The sequence below is a fragment of the Toxotes jaculatrix genome, chromosome 14 (assembly GCF_017976425.1).
Source record: "Toxotes jaculatrix isolate fToxJac2 chromosome 14, fToxJac2.pri, whole genome shotgun sequence".
Classification (NCBI taxonomy): Eukaryota; Metazoa; Chordata; class Actinopteri; family Toxotidae; genus Toxotes; species Toxotes jaculatrix.
The window spans coordinates 12,832,272-12,849,489 of NC_054407.1; the positions used below are offsets into that span (position 1 = coordinate 12,832,272).

Here is a 17,218-nt window from a genome sequence, read left to right on the forward strand (position 1 = left end):
TGGCTATACATGCAAATTTATATCATTACTGAAATCAGCATGTGTAGTCATACATGTCGAAGTGCCCTCCTCACACCCCATATAGGCTGTTATGGAATAAATGAACATGTTGAATGTGTCTGGTTGGTTAAATTCTCAGTTTCCAAATCAACTGCATGGTAAACAAACAAACTGATGCACCTGCTGCCCTGAGATATGAGTGTTGCACATTTGGAAATGATCTGATATTGACCAGGTTTGACAGAACTATATTTTTAGCTCTCACGCAACAGAAATCCATGAAAAAAAACCTGCTGAATTTAGTATGTATGAGATTATGTGCTTGTGTGTGTGTGTGAGAGAGAGGGAGATACTGTGTGCGAGTGTGCATTTCAACAAAATCACACTGCATCTCTCACACTCCACCAGCAAGGTCAAGGCAGCTGTGTAGCGGGGTAAGTTCCACCAGTAAGCGGTGTGTGAGTGTATTCTCCCTACAGCAGGTCTCTCCCTGCCTGAACCGTTACAACAGCAGTAGCTTAAAAAACTATGCTCAACACAGACAAGAGGCTCTGTGTGCCTGGAGGCTTGCTGAACTGAACAGGCTTCGATGGAAATAACACAGAAGATGTCTCTACTCAGTAGGTCTTACTGGATTTTTCCTATTCACCGAGAAAAAAAAAGCGACAATATGAGGCTGATCTATGCAAAAAATCATGTTCATCTTTGCATATTATGTTGATGTGATGAAATATTGTCATTGTGTTGATCACACTGTTCCTTAGAAATTAAAAAATAAATGTGTTTCACAGTATTCAGGATGAAAAACACCAAGTGTAAGAGCAACATGTCTCATCCCACAAGAAGAACTCAGAATCTCCAGATTTGGTGTAAAAATTGACGTTGTGAAGCAAAGTGTGTAATGCCAAAAAAGTGCAAAGAAATTAAGCATTGACAGGCCTCTATACAATTAATCAGATGTACAAGTTCTGTATCCTTACTAATAGTTACATTTTAAAACGAATATATATATATAAACAACATGTGATTTGCAACAGAAACCATTTTTATTGTTTTGATTATTTTGGCTGATTTGCAACATAATCAGCTGCTCATTTTAAGTTCCTGGGCAAATAACCAATGTTTTTCAGTGAAGACAGTCTCTGCACTCAAGATTAACTTTCAAGTTCATTCCTGTTATATTCAGATATTACAAAAAATAGCTATTAGCCATGAAAAAAGATGTGCCTTTACTCATGACTGACATGATGATATGCACACACATGCATAGACTTGTATACACATCTAATATACACCCTGCGTCAGTCCAGATTCCAGGTTGTTTTAGTTAGAACTCCTTCTGAGAGGCAAAATACAGAGGGCTGCCAGACTCTCCAATGTTTAAACAAAGCCAAAGCTCTGTTCAAGAGCAGTAAAAGCTCCCTTTACACGTGTGTAAAATGCCTCATAAAGACCCAAAGACCCAGAAAATGCAGGAAACAGTCATTGTCTATCCTGGATGGCTCCTACCAGATCCATGCTATCAGTGCTGGGCTATGGAGCTTTTCATTGAATTATGGAATTATAGCACCGAGAACAAGGTCTTAAAATTCTCTTTAGGTCCATTAATGTAATAGGGCAATCATACTTCTGATACCGTGAGAAAAAAAAGAAGAAGAAGAAGAAACACTGTTCCCATTCTGATGACTTGGCACTTTATTCCATTTCCACTCCTTTCATGTGAATGAAGCTACCTGAAAGTTGAAAATAGTTCCCTTAAAATCTGAAAAAGCCCTGAGCGTTTCCATCCTCTTAGCTCCTCCTCCCCCGTTTCATCCTAATACCTCCACTTCCCTGCATAAATGTATCATTACAGTATTATTAGGTCTATGGTATCCCCCCAGCTTCCATTTACAGGGACTTAGGTACTGTGTTCTGGGGCTTACGTGGAGCCATTATGTCATTAAGTCATTATGAGCCGGGACAGAGAGAAAATAATACCCATAATAGGAGCTACATTGGGCACTACTTAAATCTACACTCCCATCCTGCCTGCCTTCTTGCCTATTTGTCTGTCTGGCTATAGATCCGTGTGTGCACTGTGTTTCATGTTACGCATCACCCTACCAAGCTATCTTCCTCCCAGCAGAAAGAATCTGAAAACAAACTTCTGGAGCTGTTTTTAGTGAGTATGTATCGGCAAATGACCGACTTACCCCAGAATTAGGATATGCTGTCCAGCCCAGTTCAGCTGTGGCCACCCGGGTGTCCATCACAGTCTCTGCAGCAAAGAAAGAAAAAGAGGTAGAGAAAGGAGAAAGCAGTGGTTAGCCTCAAAAAAGCTATTTTGAGTATCATTCCACAGTGCTGAACTGCATTCAAGCCCCAGTGATCACTTGACACTATCACCGATGAGCAGAACGGAGATGAATCCTTCACAGCGTTTCATCCATCGCTGCTAGACTTGTGTTAAGACAAGAGACATGAAAACAAAGCCTTGGCACTGGAAGGAATGTCTGAGAACCCCTGTCACGCTGTTAAATGCTGAGCTTTGTATTGTGTTCTCTCTGTATGAGCATGAAACTACAATATGTGCATCCTGCCTTTGTTTGTGTGCGTGTGTGTGTATCATTCCAGTTTGTTTACTTCTAGTGGGGACATTCCCTGAAAACTAGTATGGCAGAGGTCCTCTATACTTTTTTGCATCTGCTCTTCTCAACCCGCTTTTATGAAAATACATAAATCTCCAAAGGTATTTGTGCAAGCTTTAACGACAAAGGGAATGATGCACCTTAGATAACCATATGGTACACAAGTTACAACCAAAAATGAGACAAGAAAAGAATGTTTCAACCTTAGAAAGGGAATTCTGCTACTGAGAGGAAAAGATCTGAATTCATCTGTCTCACTTTGGACTTTATATTTACCAAGCTGTCATATCTGGCACCATATCTATGAAATATAAGAACACAAAGATTAGCCATTCTCTCTTGCTCTCTCCCCTCTTACTAATCCTCAGTGACACACTGTAGACAAATAAGTCTGGCAGCTCACCCAAGACGTTTGTCATCCCTGTTTTGATTAATATCTGCCTGGCTGGCACACTGAAATCTGGGAACTTGATATAGCTTCAGGAAAGAAGAGAGAGGTATGGCAGTTATCTCGAACTACCGGTCTCTCCTGCTTCTCTATCTCACACACACTGATTTATAGAGTGATGTACTGGGTGACATGTTGGCCTTAGCAGCGTAATGATAGATTCATAATTTCACCTGGAACAGACAGTTTATTCTCTGGCCTAAACCCTCCATCTTATTGAGAGTGAGCCAAGGAATATTTCGTTTTATGATGTCCCCTGCCACGGCATGCCCTCAGTTGTGTATGTGTGGGATGATCTGTAGTAGATAAGTAAGGTGTGTGGGAATTTTCAGGGAAATTGCAGCTGCTGTGTCCATGGCTTGGACATCATCCACCATCAGTGCCAACGGCTGGCTGGCGACACCCACATGTGTTGTTGATGAGGGAGAAATCTCAATCTGATTAAATGCAAAGACACAACTTTGTCCTCGTTCAAGAGAAGGTTTCAGGCCCCCCCCCACCTTTTACCTGCTCCTTCACAGGAAGCACACACCCGCAGCTGCAGCTTATTTGTAATCTCACTGAACTTGCAGTGATTTAGAAATCATTCCAAATGATGGAGCACTCAAAGCCCGTCATCTGCAGTTCAAGTGGTCCTGGTAAAAAACAAGTACACTGAGGATGAGTGACAAGCCATCGGTAGGGAAGGAAAGAGGCCTTTCATTCTCAATCTCCACTTACTGGGAGAAACTGTCCTCAGACATGGAACCAATTAGCCTAGGTAATTCAGCTCCATACACAAGCACTCACACATATACACATTAAGACCAGCACACACGGACACATGCTGCACACACATGCACTTTCTCATTCACCAGCCAACTCAGAGAGCAATTTTCTGTGTACACCTACAGTGACAGCCTTGTTCACACTCGGCTTCCATCAGAGTATTTCAATTTCCCTAAGATCAGCCTTGCCTTGTCTAGTTTCCCCAGCCAGCCAGCCAGCCAGCCAGCTCCAGCCTGCCTGCCTGCGCGACTTGCTGTCAGCTGGGGAGATAGGAGCATGAAACAACCCTCAGCGCCAGCCAGCGTTGTGGGGACTGCCAAACCTTTCTCAGGGGAAATCACAAAAGCTTTAGTCAAATCACACAGGCGCTTGGTAGGCCATTTTCCATTTCCTTTTAAAGGGGGGGGGGGGGCAGACGCAAGATGGTGAAAGTAGGAGACAAAAAAAGGTCAAAGGCCCATGGGAGGGGGGGATGAACCATGTCATGTGATCTAATGTCTACCATTAGCAAAATATCAGAGTAGCAGATGAGTAAATGGAGTTTGCTAAGTGGCTATTAGCAATGGGTGGGGCTCATACAACATTCAAGCTAAAGCTCACACACCTGTCCATTGGCACTGGGGATTTAGAAAATGTCCCTTGTGTACGTGTATGTGTGTGAGTTTTAAGTGAGTTGTTATGTGGACTATTCATCCATTTAATCATAAGTGGATTTGAAGAGTTTCATTTTAAAATGAGCTACCCACATTAATCAGAAAAGCCGGCTCTTTCAACATTACAAGAGGCACATTTTGGTTTATTGCTGAAATTAGAAGTCATCCTGTGACCCAAACTTACAAAACAATTAGGCTTCAGGGGAATTAATCACCTATAAGTTTTTTTTTTTACCAAATGGCTGCTGGTTCATTTTATATAAGAACATCTATCAGATAATGATATAAATTATGCATATACACATAATAATTTTCTTTTATAAAAATGATGCTGTAACTGTACATTTTCATTTGAAGCAGTAGCTTGGACACTTACCTCCTCTGACTCATCTTTCCTCACTGTCTGCAGATTCCAGTACTTTAACGCAGGGTTAGTCCTCAGCTTAGACCATAAAACGCTCATAAAAACAATTAGTCCTCCTTTTCCCTGGCTGCCTGATTCTGGTGGCAGTTACATCTGACCACACATCCCATTACCCCCTCTCTCTTTCAGTTTTTATCAAGTCATTTAGGAGACAAGAAAAGACAACAGCTAGCTGTAGTCCCTCACGTTTGGAGGGCAGCCCAGAGTGTTTTCTCCTGCATTCATATTCTGCTATGTCAGCTCCACCTGCAAGCTCCAATAAATTAAACACAGCCAGGTTCACAAGCAGTTCAGTCTGTGGGAAAATTATTAACAGCCAGAACTTAATGTTGACTATGTAACCATGGATCATAAATCTATTGGAAAACAATAGCTTGTAGGTGTCAGGGTAACCAGTCTTAAATGGATTCAAAGAGCCGCAAGGCCGGAGGATGTATTGTGACTACATCGTAGAATATTAGTTACTCTAAATCATACAGTGGATGTGGGTTAGCTCATTGTGTAAGGCTCACTCAGGCTGATACGCTGCCTGTGTGCTAGTCGAAACCCAGAAGTCGCAAGCTGAGCCAAAACCAAGGTTCAACCGATGGCCTACAGCTTCCAGTCCCAGAAAGCACAGCTCCTTCTCATTAGCAGCAAGTGATAGATCAATACCAAATGGTAGGCTGCTTCCACAGATAGAGAGAGAGGGATAGAGAGAGGGAGGGAGGGAGAGAAATGAAAGAACGAGAGAGACTGCATTAAACATTGATGGGGCCCTGCGTTAAAGATCGATAAGGCAGCCCTCTTCACACAATTACACGTCAGCAAGCAGTCGCATGATACATCACATAGACACGCATGATTACATATTGGTGTAAGACCTGGACAAAAGAATATCTATAGAAACAGAGTTCAGAGAGGAAAAAAAAAAGCAAGAATGGGTCGCCTAATGTTCCCTCTTTGAACCTTTGATTTTAATTCTGTAGTTTGCAAGTCAGAATGGCAGCATGTCTGTGTAATTTACCCCCTTTGTGGCCATGTCTGTATGATTGTATGGCCGCTGGTCGATAGAACATGTGCTGAAGTGCCTCTCTGAAGCTCCCTGGCTCCTTAGTCAATACGTCTGACAATTCTCCACGGATTTTCCTTCCCATCCCATAACACATCTTTTCCATTCATCTATCCTTTAACCCTCCCTCCTCCATGTCCTTCTGTTTAAGGATGCTGGCGCACTTTGTAATTCAATGAGACAATCATGTCCAGATGCTGGATGCTGGGCTGAGAGAGCCTTCTCTTTGTGATTGTGGCAACAAACTGAAACAAGATCCGAGGGCCTTGTACGACATTATTTAAGAGGGGTTTATCTTTTCTCAGAAATGAAGTCAAGAACGGGAGGACGAAGAGCAAGAGGGAGAGTGAGTTTGAAGGAAGACAGAGAAAAAGACAGACATGAAAAAGCAAGAGGAGAAATCAGCAGGATTGAAATGAGCACTTAACAATGATGAAGCCCCATGGTAGCCTGCTGAGTCTGGCATCTTAATACGGGGGCTGAAAACAGAGTGACAAATAAACAAGAGTGAAAACTGCTGTGTCTCCCAAACTAATCAGCTGTCCACTAGGAGGATTTGTGAATAAAAAAGGAACATTTTTGACAGAGAGAAGTATTTTCTGAACAAATCGTGTAGAAGTTTGTCACACAGACAGGCACCGTTCACTCACTGCACCCTGGGAAATCACAAGAAAGGATTGTTTATTGGACTGGAAGGTAGGACCAACTCAAATCCAGCATGGTCGAGAGCACTGAGCTGATTTAAAAACTGTGACTGGGTTTATGGCACGGCGCTGCTTCAGGGTAAAAAGAATATGAAAGAGGTGATGTCTTTGATTGAGTCATCATTTTCAACAGAGAAGACAATCCTGGCAAACACAGATGTGAGACTTTTCTAATCTGAGCCACACTAAAGCTACGTCGCTCATACTGAAGGGTTTTCACTTTAAATAGAAGATACAGAACAATCAACAGAAATACATCAAAAGAAATATGTTACTGCTGTGTCTCCCAAAAGACAGAAATGACAATGTGGCTGATGTGAAAATTGAACAGAAAATAATCTGCCATCCTCAGAGACATTAGCGTGGAGTGATGGTGATACACAAGCCCCACATCGCTGAGCCACACACAAAATTAAATGAATATTAACAGTGGTCTGTTCTCGCAGTTACTGACTCTGGCTGAGCGGAAAAAAAAAGAAAAAAAAAATCAGCGAGAAAGGAGGCCAGGTCAGTATCAGTGACAAAAGAGAAAGCTGAGAGATGAGAGAAGGTACAGAGGAGGGGAGCTACAGAAACCAAAGTGAGACCAGCAGCAGGTGTTAAGAAGAACGCCTCACAAGAGAGGAAAATTAATACACATTCAGTATCAGCAGAAGCTGATGAAATTATCCTATCATCACAGCAAGGTGACATTCTTGTGGCCTCACACATCTGGGCTGCCACGTCGCATTAAACTTAAGATTCAACCTTGCGGCACGTGGTGAGCAGGCACACTCTTTCCCCACGATTACCGGTTTGTAATAGAGCTGTTGTGGAAGGGAAACAGGAAAACACAACAGCCCTCCCTGAGGCAGGGTGGGCCAACACAGACAGGTACACAGTCAATGCACACCCGGAGGCTGGTAACAACAGACTCATGCATCTAATCATATCTTAGTGGTCAGTCACTCAATCAGCTACCAGCGTAACACAGAAACAGCACATTTATACACAATCCCCCGCGTCACACTGCTCCCTCTTTTTCTTTTGCTCTCGTTCTTTCTCTCCCTCTCTCTCCCCTTCCCTCCCCTGGTCAGGGGAGAGAGGTTGGGCACATCATTTGCATTCATTAACATTACATTAGCAGACAGAGTGATCTTTAGAAACCAGGCTACCGGAGAGTGTCATCTTTAATTCATCATAACCCCACCACCCTTCCACCCACCCACCCCTCTCGCTCTCTCTTTACCTCCACCTTCTTCTCCTCCCTCTTTACTCTTCCCACTCATACATCTCTCCTCTGCCTCATTCCACTTTTCCCTTACTCCCAGCGCATCCTTTCTCCTCCTCTTCTCTGCTTGTTTCTTCACTCTCCATTTACCACCGTCTTTCATCTTCTTCACTTTCCCCCCATCTCTTTTTTTGTCTCCTTACTTCCATTTCTTCCCCTTATCTTTCTTTCTCTCTGCCTCAAGTTGATGACAGGCTACAGAGGGGTTTTCGTGCATGAGCTTTATGCAGGATAGGAGAAAGAACACACTCACACACAAAAAGCACACACACGTCAGCCTTCTGGCTGCACGGCATACACCTTACAAGCATCAGCCTAGAATGCAAGACTGAGCTGTGGATCTCCAGGCTTTATACCGGGCTCTCCGGTCTGACCCTTTGCCCCGAGCTTATTACAAAGCAACATCACACAAAAAAACTATTCTATTCTTCTAAAGCTTGTAAATGGGAAGTCATTTTCTAGCTATGCAGGTATAGCTAACACTTAAGTAAGTACATGTGTATGTATATGCATTTGTATATATACATGTCTGTATGTGAATCTGTGCTTTGATCTTGTCAAAAGAAAAAGAGAAGGAGATGCAATTGTGCTTATTATGCTGATACACTGAACGAGCATTGACTGGATGTACAGGTGAAGAAACCAGTGCTCCTCTATATTCTATTACCAGAGACAGATGGGATGTTTCAAAGCAAGATTTAATCCCATCCGATAGATCAATTAAAACAAAATAACCTAATTAATTTCAATTAGGTTATTTTAATTAATTTCAGTTTTTTTTTTTGAATTATATGAAAATAATCTGGTGAAACCCAGTGTTCAGGATTCTGACAAAGGATACGCAGTTTCAAATGTTTCTTCTTCTTCTCTCTGCTCCTGATTCACACAGCAGAAACACAATCTCCTTCCATGCAGATTTTTAGAGCCAGTCTGGCAGTGAAGATGTCGTTTTGGGAATTTTACAGTGTCTTTAGCAGACCGTCGTTTCATGGATTCACACAGGAACCAATCAAAAGCCAAAGTTTCTTTTGTTGACGTTAAACATAATGCTTATCACCATCCTTTAGAAACTGAACAAAATGGCAAGTGTGAGCTGATATTGTAGACACAAGTGTGTGAATTATGATAGAACACATCACATCACTGACATGCAGCTCCTGGGCAGGATTTTGCAAGCTGTTCAAGTTTTATACATCAGTGCTAATTTTAGAACACATATATACATTTCTTGTAGATCTGTTTTGGGTATTAAAAATGGCTTTTTTTAATGTCAAAAAATGTGATCATTATACTATTATGCAAGGTTAGTACTTCCATACATACATTACAAGCTGCCGAACACGCAGTGCAGAGAAACTATTATATATAATTAAACCATTTTATAACTCACAGTAAGGAGCCCAGGATCTGCTAAGGTTTGCTGTAGCAGCAGACCAGCAGCTGTGACCAAGCAGTAATCCAAATGGAAGCAGCGCTAGCCTTCCACAACCATCACAATACTCATTACTGCTGATATTACCTCAGCTAGCCTGTCTGCTTTTAAGAAACCTGGCAATTTGCTGCAGTAAAATGAGGTAATTACAACTCTTATCAGGCTCCTCACCTCAGAAAACAGCATTTAGAGAGAGAGGGAGACTACTCCCCAATGGTTCACTGGCTGTGGAACAAGGCTTTGGCTGACTTCCAAATCACTCAGCCACACCCACCCACTGTCATTTATTCTCTCTGCAACTCCTGTTCCTACCTACTCTCCTTTCTTTCCAATAAAAACATTAGCAGCAGAAATGTGATCACTTTAATGACACAACTCAGAGAATTCCTCGATCACTGCCGCAAAGTAAAAAGTGTGGAACGGTTGATGTGAACCATGAAGGCCAGAGGAATATCGCCTTACAGCACAACAACTGCGCCAAGAAACACTCGCCTGCTTACAAAATGGAGAGCAAGAAAATGATGCGTTGAGAACCAAACTCTGTGTTTATGTTGGAGACCCAGCATGGAGAAAATGGCAATGTAATTTAACCTTTTCCCATAAGGAGAGTGGCTTTACAATGAAAGTCTATCCACTATAGCTCTGACATTTCTAAACTTCACATATGCAAGTTTGAAGTTAGTCCTGACTCGGCCCTTGTCATCACTTCTGCTGTCTAGAGACGCAACGAGTAGACTGACGGAGAAGAAGCAGGTCCAGGTCACGCTGGGATTGCGTGAGGCTGACATTTAGCAGCTAAATGATAGCTAATGGGCTATCCGGGGTGACTTAAAGCGTCTTTGTTTTTCAAGCCGACCAGGAAATGGTGCTGAGTGAACAAAATGATGTCACTGAGTTACCTCCCGCTGCAGTCCTTCACTCTAATTAAGACAGTAAGGACTACTGGAAAGGGACAATATAAAAAATTAAGTTAAAAAAAGAGAGAAAGAGGAAGATAAATGAATATATCAATACAGTCAATGTCAAATATGAGCACAGTGGCATCTCAGTATGGCTCGCCTGGTTGCATTTTATAGCGACTGGGGGTTAGGAGGGCAACCAAGTAGACAGAACTGACTGTCCTTTTCTGTCACACACTTGAACTGAGATAACCATCCCATAATATGTGGAACCAGTACAGAGGGCAGAGAGAAACCGAGAAGGATAGAGAGAGATAAAGAAGAAGAGAAAGTGGAGACAAAGACATGAGTGAGATAGAGAGAGAGGAAGAAGGAAGACGGGTGCAGTTCATATTAAGAGAGATACTGAGTCAGATATGGAAGGAGTAATCGGGGAGACACTGCGATGGAGAGAGCGCCATGTGGCAGCGCCTTGTGTTATCTTATCCAGAAATGGATCTAACCTTAGCTGAACACAAGAGTCACATCATTTCTTAGAAACTACCTGACCCCATTTCTGTCCCGCCACCTGAATATACAAAGACAAGCTCTGCTCTTTTGTTGTACTTGCAATATTTATGAACAGCAAAACATACAAGCAAAACTGTCTCACCTTAACACGGAAATGAATATCACGCTAAGAGCAGGGAAAGAAAATCCATAAAGGTTTAAAGGAAAGCCGTATATGCACACACTTACGCTGTGCATGCACAGAAAGACACGATACAGTATATGCATGCTCACAACACCCATTAAACACAGCAGAGCCCAGCTGCTCCTCCTATCACTTCCACTGGTACACGCTCGGAGTCTGACTTAAAACTTTGGGCGGCAATTTGTCTGAGCAAAGTGGCAAACCTCTCCTAAAAAGAAAACACGAATGAAGAAATTGAATACAGCCTGCCCTTTAATCCCCAAAAGAATAACTTAATACTTATTCACCTCTGTCACTGCTAGTTTCTCCCCAAGAATAAGGCAATGTACCACTGAAAAGTAATAAAGAAGACTGTGTTCAAGGGGGAGAGGCAAACACCAGCCAGCTATATCCAATATCATTAAACGCTGTTGTTAACCATGTTTGGATGCACCACAAAATTGACTCGTGCCTCCTGAATAAATCCCCCATTGGCAGAGAAGAAAACAGACAGGAGAGTGCGGGGGGGGAGTCAGTGAGAGATAGAGCCTTGAGGGTTTGATGCCCTGCTCTCCCTCCATCTCATCTGTGGCAGTAAAAGAACGACCTTCAACCACCTTGAACCCACTGGAGCTGAATTTCAATAAAAGTCAAATTATCACCCGCGCCCATGGGGCTTGGGAAAGGCACTAAGCCTGAATTGACTGTGCATATAAGACGATTTAACAGTCATATGGAGGTGTGAGTGAGTCAATCATAAGACGTACTTCTTTTTCTCACTGAGAGGGAGTCTTAGCGGCGAGCAGTGGTTACTGTACCCTATCAGGAGAGGATGCCACTGGGATGGATCACTGATTGTTTTCCACAAGTGTAACTGTGTGTGTGTGTGTGTTTGCCCGTTCACATGTGTGCCAAAGCCCCATATGCCAGCATGCATTTGGGAAAGTGTTATTCAATTTAGCTGTGTTCTCCCTTGACCGATGCGAGTGAGATCCAGGTAATTGATGCCTCAGTTTGGTATTCCCCAGCCATGTGCTCTTCACCACGGGGACAGTTCTGGCTAAGCCGGTGTGAATGAGAGGAAACGCACGGTGTGATCTCACTCCCTTAACCGTGAGTGAGGTGTTCTTCGGGGATCTCGTTAGTGCAGCTCCAACACACACTCTCACTCACACACACACACACACACACACACACAGCTTCCCCTTTGCACATACATAAGCAGCTAAAACATCCCAAGAGTATGGCTAAATCATTGGCGATGGCAATTGTAGACATGCTCAGGTTGAGATCACCTCTCATTCTGCCCTTTCTTCCTTGCTATCTACCTCCATAAAAATTCCAGTGATCTCTCTGCTGCCTCCGAGCAAACACAATGCTTTCCATTAAAAGCAAACACTAAATCCACCTTCTTGCAGCATATGCTCATATGCCTGGGGAGGTCTGTATATTTTTGGAGATGGGCTTTGTTTTTCCTCAAGGGTTTTGCTGGAGTCTGCATTCAGCAGTGTGGGAATAAGAGATAGAATATAGTCCTGAGGCTAAAAGAAAAACTTTCAGCAGAGGATCTTGACCTTATAGCATGAGGCTGACAGAGGCTGTTGAGGCAGTTGAGTTTCTCCAATGAGAATCTATAACAAGGGAGAAGGAGGGAAAGAGGGAGGAAAAGGGAGATAATTTTTACCTCTGGGGAGTAAGAGTGAAATACACCTTTTTGAGTATTTGTCTGCAGGTCTCTCATCATGCAGTGGAAAACAGCACATGCCCTCTCCATGCTTCTCAGTACTTCTTTAGAGTTGGGGAATGGGAGCCGTAAAAAGAGGAAAAGGCTGATTCTTTTAGCTCCCAGGAGGAATTTATGTTTGATGTTCCTCCATTTGATGGTACCGTTTTTATTTCCACCATCAACCTGCCCAATCTTTTCATTTGTTTCCTTTTTGAATTAGTTATTTGTTTTCTTCATCTATCTCTCAAACTCCCCCCTCACTCCGAGCCACTCTGAATGCAAAGCCATAGTTCAGTGAAACACTGAACTCTTCTGGGACAGTAAATGTCATTTCACACACACTGCATTATGTCTGTTTTGCCACAGGGAGGGTATGGGTAATTTTGATCTGGTGCCACCCACCCACACAAACTCACACTCAGATTCATACACACACTGTGTGTGGCCTCATCTGATTTGGCATCCATGGTGTGCGGGTGCTTGAGCTCTGGCCCAGGATGCAGACCCAAATGTCACAGCTGTCCAGTGACACTAGTGGGGAGCGCAAACATCATCCATCCCTCTGGCTCTCTCAGCTCTCTCAACAGTAGCTATGCCAGTACTAGATGTCATCTTTTAGGCAACATCCACCAATACCACAAACATTTTTTCTCTTTTTATCCTTCCGTTTCAGATCCTCCGAGCCTTGTGTTGATTGCTAATGCAACATGGGTGGATCAGAGGGTAAGCTTCTAAATGCAGTAAGACAGCCTGTGGTTACCCTCTCAGTTAAAGATCTGCCTGCCACGGGAAAGCAGAGAGTTTCTAGGCAGCACTTTGCTCGGCAGCCTCGCCAGATGAGGCTGTTTGCTGGTGTGATGTGAGCTGTGCTCCAGGAGTTAAAGTGCGGCACTCTGCTCGCTGCGCTACAAGAGTACAGCTAAAGAGCTGAGACGCCTCGTTAAATATGTAGTGCCACCGACCCCCTTCAAGCTGTTCCTTTACTTCACACGTAAGAAGCAGTGGCAGCAAACACTCACTCGCTGCTCACTTTGCACACTCAGAAACACCAACATTCACATATCCACACATGCACATGTAAATACAGGAAACACAAGCAGCTTACACAGCTGTAAAAGCTGCTCTGTGCTGTTAAATTATTTCTCCAGTTGTAAGTCACTGGGTTAGAATAGATGCAGGTGTCTGTCCAGTGTGGCTGTGTGGGTGTCTATCTGCTGGTAGTGTAAATAGCTCTGATGGGAGACACAAGTGGTTTGCAGGTGTCTGGAGAGAACAGCACCCCTTCAGGACCTACTGTATTTTAGATGAAATGGCAGCAGTGTTTGTGCTGGAGGGAATAAGTGCACCTTTGGGTGTGTTGTGTGTGTGTAGGAGAGTGTATATAATACTTAGCATTTGTTTGAAGCTGCTTGGAGGGCAAGGGTGGAATTTACTGCACTTCTGTGTGCCCAAACATTTAGACAATCACAGTTACATAATACAAAGGCAGTGTTGTCAAGCTGATGCATCCATCCTGTGGACTTTTATCTCTTCAGCGTCACTTTGAGTCTTCATGTAAATTGGAAACTGAAACATGGAAAAGGGCTGAATGCACAAGTAGCGGTATATTGATCCAGAGAAGCAATGATGACTGCAGGTGTTCCAGTCATCTGTGCCATCGACCTGCATTGTGTTGGAAGAGACAAACCAGAGACAGACAGATAGAGAAAGAGCCTAGGGAGGTTTCATTACAAATGTTAAGTAGAGCAGAAAGGCTCTGTGTCATTCCCGAGAATATTAACACTCAGCCCATGGGGTTCAACTGTTCTGTGGCACAAGATTTGAGCTAGGCGTGCCACTTCCATCAAAGACAAATACAAAAGAAGGACCTAAATTTCTCATTTTTTGCAAATATAAAATATCTCCGACCAAAATTTTTGCTTTCTTACACACCCGCATTTTACAGAAATTTGACCATCATTATGTTAACAATAACAATGATTCAGTTATTTCAGGGCTATATGTCCCTTCTTCAAAAAATCAAGTGTCAAAGAATGAGATCTAACACGTGATACATTCAAATTAAATCAAATGCAACACACACAGCCAAATCTGCTATAAGATTAATGTTGTTCCCTTTATTTACTATGCCTCTACTGCCCCACATAAGGCACTTGCCTTGATCATTTTCCAGTATTTATCAATGCTTTTTCGATCTGAGGTGTTGAATTGAAAATGTTTCATACCCATACATACCCTTTTTCAGTTTGTGCCCTAATTATTGTTTTCTCCATATTGCTCGATATTATGAGAAGAACAATAGCCTAGTTTATGAAAAAAGGGCATGCCACAGATCAGACTTTTTCCCACGGTACCTCAGAGTAACACGCGTCAAGGAGATGCTTTACAGATGCTGTGACTAACTCCACATATCTACAGAAATGACTGAAAAACAAAACACAATGTACCTTTGGTCAGAAGCTCAGGAGATACAGCAGTTGAACAAATAAGATAAAGCACAAAACACTGTGTGTGACGGAGGTAAGAACAAAGATTTCACACACTATTATAAAAGGCAATTTTCCAAATATTTGCCAGTACACACAGAACATTTCATGAAATGTTTTTGCTCAGGCCTAAGTGTATGTTGAGCAAATATGACTACCATTACGTGAAGTGTTTGTTATCTGCGGTTGTGCAGTTATTAATGTAGATGGATGTTGGAATGACTCCCAGAGAGTTTTCACACACTACTACTCCTCTTTTCTCCTCCCCAGGGGTGTTGTTAGCCTGTGTGTCCCCCTGACAGCTCGCTCCACATAATGAGGCTGACAGACCAAAACAAACACAGGTACAGAACATAGGTAGACAAAAAAAAAAAAAAAACACACACAGAAAGTAGAGCCAGAGGAGATGAAGGAAAAAGGCAGGCAATTCACTATCTTTGGCAAGACGTATGGCTACTGCTGTGGTGTCTGTGGCTAGCTGGACAGAGTATGAGTCATAATACTGCCTTTTGTCCTGCCTTTTGCATCCTGTTCCCATCCTGTTTTATTTTTTAATCTCTTTTTTTTTCAGCTCTGCTGTACACAGATGCAGTTGGCCATGGCAATAATTGATGGCAAGATAATGCACTATGCTATCTCTTCTTTCTTTATTCTTCCTTTCCCTCTCTCTGTCCCTCGCTTCTGTGTCTCTCCCTCTCCCCAGGTGTGCTGGTGGCTGGGGCTAAATGATGAACAGAGCCACAGTGTCTGCTGTCTCTAATGGGGACATTATGCAGGAGGATGGGAGAAGTGCTCACACTAGGCTCGTAAATCACACACTCCTGTAGAGAGACTCACTGCAAGGCCTCACTGCTCCACTAACCCTGCAACAGATACACACATATAAATGGGAAAAAAAGGCTACTCACACACTCACACACACACATACACACACACACACACACATATGCAAACACATACTGAGCATTTGCATACATAGACATGTGATTACAGCTAAACACACTCACACGAATGCACATCTGCACTTGTGCTGCGACTGCACAGCCCATTTACCTGACCTCCAGTGCGTAGTCAACATTTGCCATGTACCTACTGGGACACAATTCACTTACATCTGTCCAGTGACAGCACCTCTGCCAACAGGACAGTGTGCTACACCAGGGCTTGTGTCAACGTGATTGAAGTTTGACAGAGCATTTAAAGCATTATTAGTGCTCCCTGTCACAGCCCAGCACACACTGAGGCCTGCCAGTGGCACAGGTGAGGTAAACACAGGCCCCATTTAGCATATTACCCATCAGTCAACACGACAGGCAAAGGAGATAAAGAAATGCACACCCACTGTGAGTGGGAAAACAAGCCCTCCAGTCTGCCCCTTCTCACAAGGAGAGTTATATGAAGGTATTTTGGCAGGTGTGTGCACAGGCAACCCACACACACAAACCCACAGACATTCATACCGACACGCAAAAGAATACCACGCAGAGACGTACGCTTCTTTGCACACACACAGGTTGATGACAGAGGAGCCATTATCCGAAGTGAAATATCTCCAGGAGATGCCTCACATAGTTAATTGACTGTGATGAGCCAGTGCCAGCATGCCTTGATGCTTCCTTTTTTTTTTTCTTATTTATCCCTTAATTTTCACTTTATCTGCAAACAGATAATCTGGAGAAATCCACAGAATTGGGTATTTCTTGTGTGTGATTTATAAACCACAAATCCTTGAAAATATCCATAACTGGTGATGCATGGCTTATTGCTATTACAAATATGCTAATCTGGAAAACCCAAGGTGAGGAATTTGATTTATAATCTGCTTCTACATAACTCTCACTTCACAATAACATACCCCATTTGACACCTGCAAAGATGGAAGTGAAAGAAAATATCAACTATCGCTTTCAAGACCATATAGTCTAAAAAAAAAAAAAAAAAAAAACATTGCCAGTTAAAACAAGAGTAATAACTCATGACAGTTAGCACACTCTAACAATGGAAAGCGTTTAACTATTTGCATGTTGCTAAAAGGCAGAGGGCCATGATGTGGC

At 42.9% G+C, this 17,218-nt stretch overlaps 1 protein-coding gene across 2 annotated transcripts in view; it reads right to left on the reverse strand.

Moving 5' to 3' along the window:
* Positions 1–17,218, reverse strand: part of LOC121192703 (ephrin type-B receptor 1-B) — a 149,110-nt gene that overhangs the window by 101,451 nt on the left and 30,441 nt on the right. For both annotated transcript variants that reach the window (XM_041054513.1, XM_041054512.1), the window contains exon 2: positions 2,196–2,260. In XM_041054513.1, the coding sequence (XP_040910447.1) occupies positions 2,196–2,260 (65 nt within the window). The remainder of the gene's footprint in view (positions 1–2,195; positions 2,261–17,218) is intronic.